The 2,349-nt window shown below is 60.7% G+C and overlaps 1 protein-coding gene across 1 annotated transcript; it reads right to left on the bottom strand.

Moving 5' to 3' along the window:
• Window positions 1–296: 296 nt before the first annotated feature.
• Window positions 297–2,073, bottom strand: LOC129232419 (zinc finger protein 316-like). Its single transcript, XM_054866564.1, has 2 exons — window positions 1,405–2,073; window positions 297–885 (listed from the first exon to the last, which is right to left on the bottom strand). The coding sequence occupies exons 1-2, from the start codon at window positions 2,071–2,073 to the stop codon at window positions 358–360; spliced, it is 1,197 nt and encodes a 398-aa protein (XP_054722539.1). The 3' UTR covers window positions 297–357.
• Window positions 2,074–2,349: the final 276 nt, after the last annotated feature.

Below are 2,349 nucleotides of genomic sequence, written 5' to 3' on the forward strand. Positions count from 1 at the left end.
AAAGGGGGCAATTCCACGGTGACGGGTGTTTCAACTTCGCACAAAGCATCCCACAAACACTCCAAATATGTTAATTTTGCTTAACAGTGCAATTAAACTTTGAAGCATTCCAGAAGTAATGTTAAAATACCATTTTTCTGACGTATCTCATAACATAAGTCCGTTATGAGACAAAAAAAAAAAAATACTTAACTATCAGTTTTGCAAATTTTTCTGAAATTTTTTGCACTGCATAGAAATAGAATATCCATGTTCGTCACTCGATGGAACACATACTTGGTGCCTTTATGGGGGGTTTTGCGCACAACAAACGAATTTCCGTCAGAGTGGAATGGCGCGAAAAAACTACCGCGGGGGTCACGCAGTGGCCACGTGAACCTTTTTAGTGGTCAGTCGAATGACACTGAGGGGCATGTCGTCCTCGCTCATGGCGTTCGCGTGAGATCCGTTCGAGTCGTCGCTGCCCGGCAGATGGCGCCACGGGGACTCCACCCCGCCGAAGGATCTGAGGGGCTCGAGGATCTTGGAGGCGATCCTCTCCCTGGAGGCGATCCTCTGGCTGGGACAGTCCTCCATGTCGGAGTCGCTCCTGGAGCTGGACAGGTCGAGCACCCCCTCCACGGCCCCCAGGAACCTGTTGGGCACTATCACGGTGACTGGGGCAGAGGGGGCCAGGCTCATGTCGATCGCCTGCGTCTGCATACTCACCTTGTCCCTCAGGAACATCTCGCGCTGCTGCGGCGTCAGGATCCGGACCGTCCGGCTGGGCTTGCGGCGGTGGTGGATGTGGCCGTTGCTCACTTCCGGGATCCGGAGCGGGTGGCTCTCCGCGATCTTGTTCGTCACCAGGTGGCTGTTCCCGTTCACCACGCCGGCATCCAGAGTCTTGTTCGTCACCAGTCGATTGCTCCCGTTCACCACGGTGGCCTCCAGAGTCTTGTTCGTCACCAGTGGATTGGTTCCGTTCACCACGTTGGCCTCCAGGGACTGGCTGGCAACCAGTCGATTGTTTCCGTTCACCACGGTGGCCTCCAGAGTCTTGTTCGTCACCAGTCGATTGCTTCCGTTCACCACGGTGGCCTCCAGAGACTGGCCGGCGACCAATCGCTTGCCCCCGTTCACCACGGTGGGTTCCAGAGTCTTGTTCGTCACCAGTCGACCGCTTCCGTTCACCACGGCGGCCTCCAGAGACGGGCTGGCGACCCGTCGACCGTTCCCGTTCACCACGCCGGCCTCCAGCGTCTTGCCGGCGACCACCAATCGATTGCCCCCGTTCACCACAGTGGCCTCCAGAGTCTTGCCGGCGACCAGTCGACCGTTCACCAAGTTGGCGTCAGGAGTCTTGGCGGCGACCAGTCGATCGTGTCGGATGACGCCCTCGAGGTTGGCGACCGTGGCGACCACCAGCACCTCCCTGGCGTCGTCTGCGGAGTGGTTGCTGCCGGGGCTGGACTGCTCGTGCCTCGCGGGGGTGTCGGCCACCCCGCTGTCGTCGCTGGCGTGGTTGTGTCCGGCGTCCGAGTCGACGTCCTCCGAGGCGGCGACCTCCTCCTCCTCCCCCTCCCGGGGCTCGTAGGCCCTGGGGCGGCGTCCGCGCCGGGGCCGCCCCGCGTTCGCCTCGTCCTTGGGGCACTTGTGGTGCGCCAGGTGGTGTCGCCTCCGGAAGCGGCCGCGGCACTGGGCGCACTGGAAGGGCTTCTCGCCGCGGTGGATGAGCGTGTGCGCGCGCAGCTGGTTGCTGTCCGAGAAGCGCGCCTCGCAGGCGCCGCAGGCGTAGGGGCGCTCCCCCGTGTGCACCCGGAGGTGGCGGCGTAGGTTGGCCACCTGCACGAAGTGGCGCTCGCAGTGCGGGCAGCGGTAGGGCCGCTCGCCCGTGTGCAGGCGCAGGTGCGTCTTCAGGTGGTGGTCGCGCGTGAAGCGCTTGTGGCACTCGGGGCACTCGAACGGCTTCTCGCCCGTGTGCGTGCGCTCGTGGTTCTGGAGCACGTGCTTGTAGCCGAACGTCCGGCCGCAGACCGGACACTCGAACGTCCGGCCGCCCTCGCTAGCCTCCGCCGCGTCCGAGTCCTTCATGGCCCGACCTGCGAAAGAGAAGAACAAGACGCTGAGTGAGGGAATCTCATCACCCCCCTTTCATTATCTGCGCGAGGAATAAAATTATGCTAATGCGCGACGAATCAATGCGAAACAAACGACCACCCTCATTAAGCTGCGCTTTTAATTGGCCGCCGGGAAGGGAAAAAAAGAAAGTCGGGGGTGTGCGAAAAAACAAAGCGGCAGCGCAAACACGAAACGAAGAAGAAGAAGAAAAAAAGAAAGAATCCGCTGAATGGAGAGGAGAGAGAGGCG

This window comes from Uloborus diversus, unplaced genomic scaffold (genome assembly GCF_026930045.1).
Source record: "Uloborus diversus isolate 005 unplaced genomic scaffold, Udiv.v.3.1 scaffold_12, whole genome shotgun sequence".
NCBI classification, from domain to species: Eukaryota; Metazoa; Arthropoda; class Arachnida; order Araneae; family Uloboridae; genus Uloborus; species Uloborus diversus.

Coding starts and splice junctions, on each gene's coding strand:
- LOC129232419 (XM_054866564.1), bottom strand. CDS start 2,073: ATGAAGGACTCGGACGCGGCGGAGGCTAGCGAGGGCGGCCGGACGTTC. Junction 886..1,404: donor ACGACGCCAGGGAGGTGCTG/GTGGTCGCCACG, acceptor GTGACGAACAAG/ACTCTGGATGCCGGCGTGGT.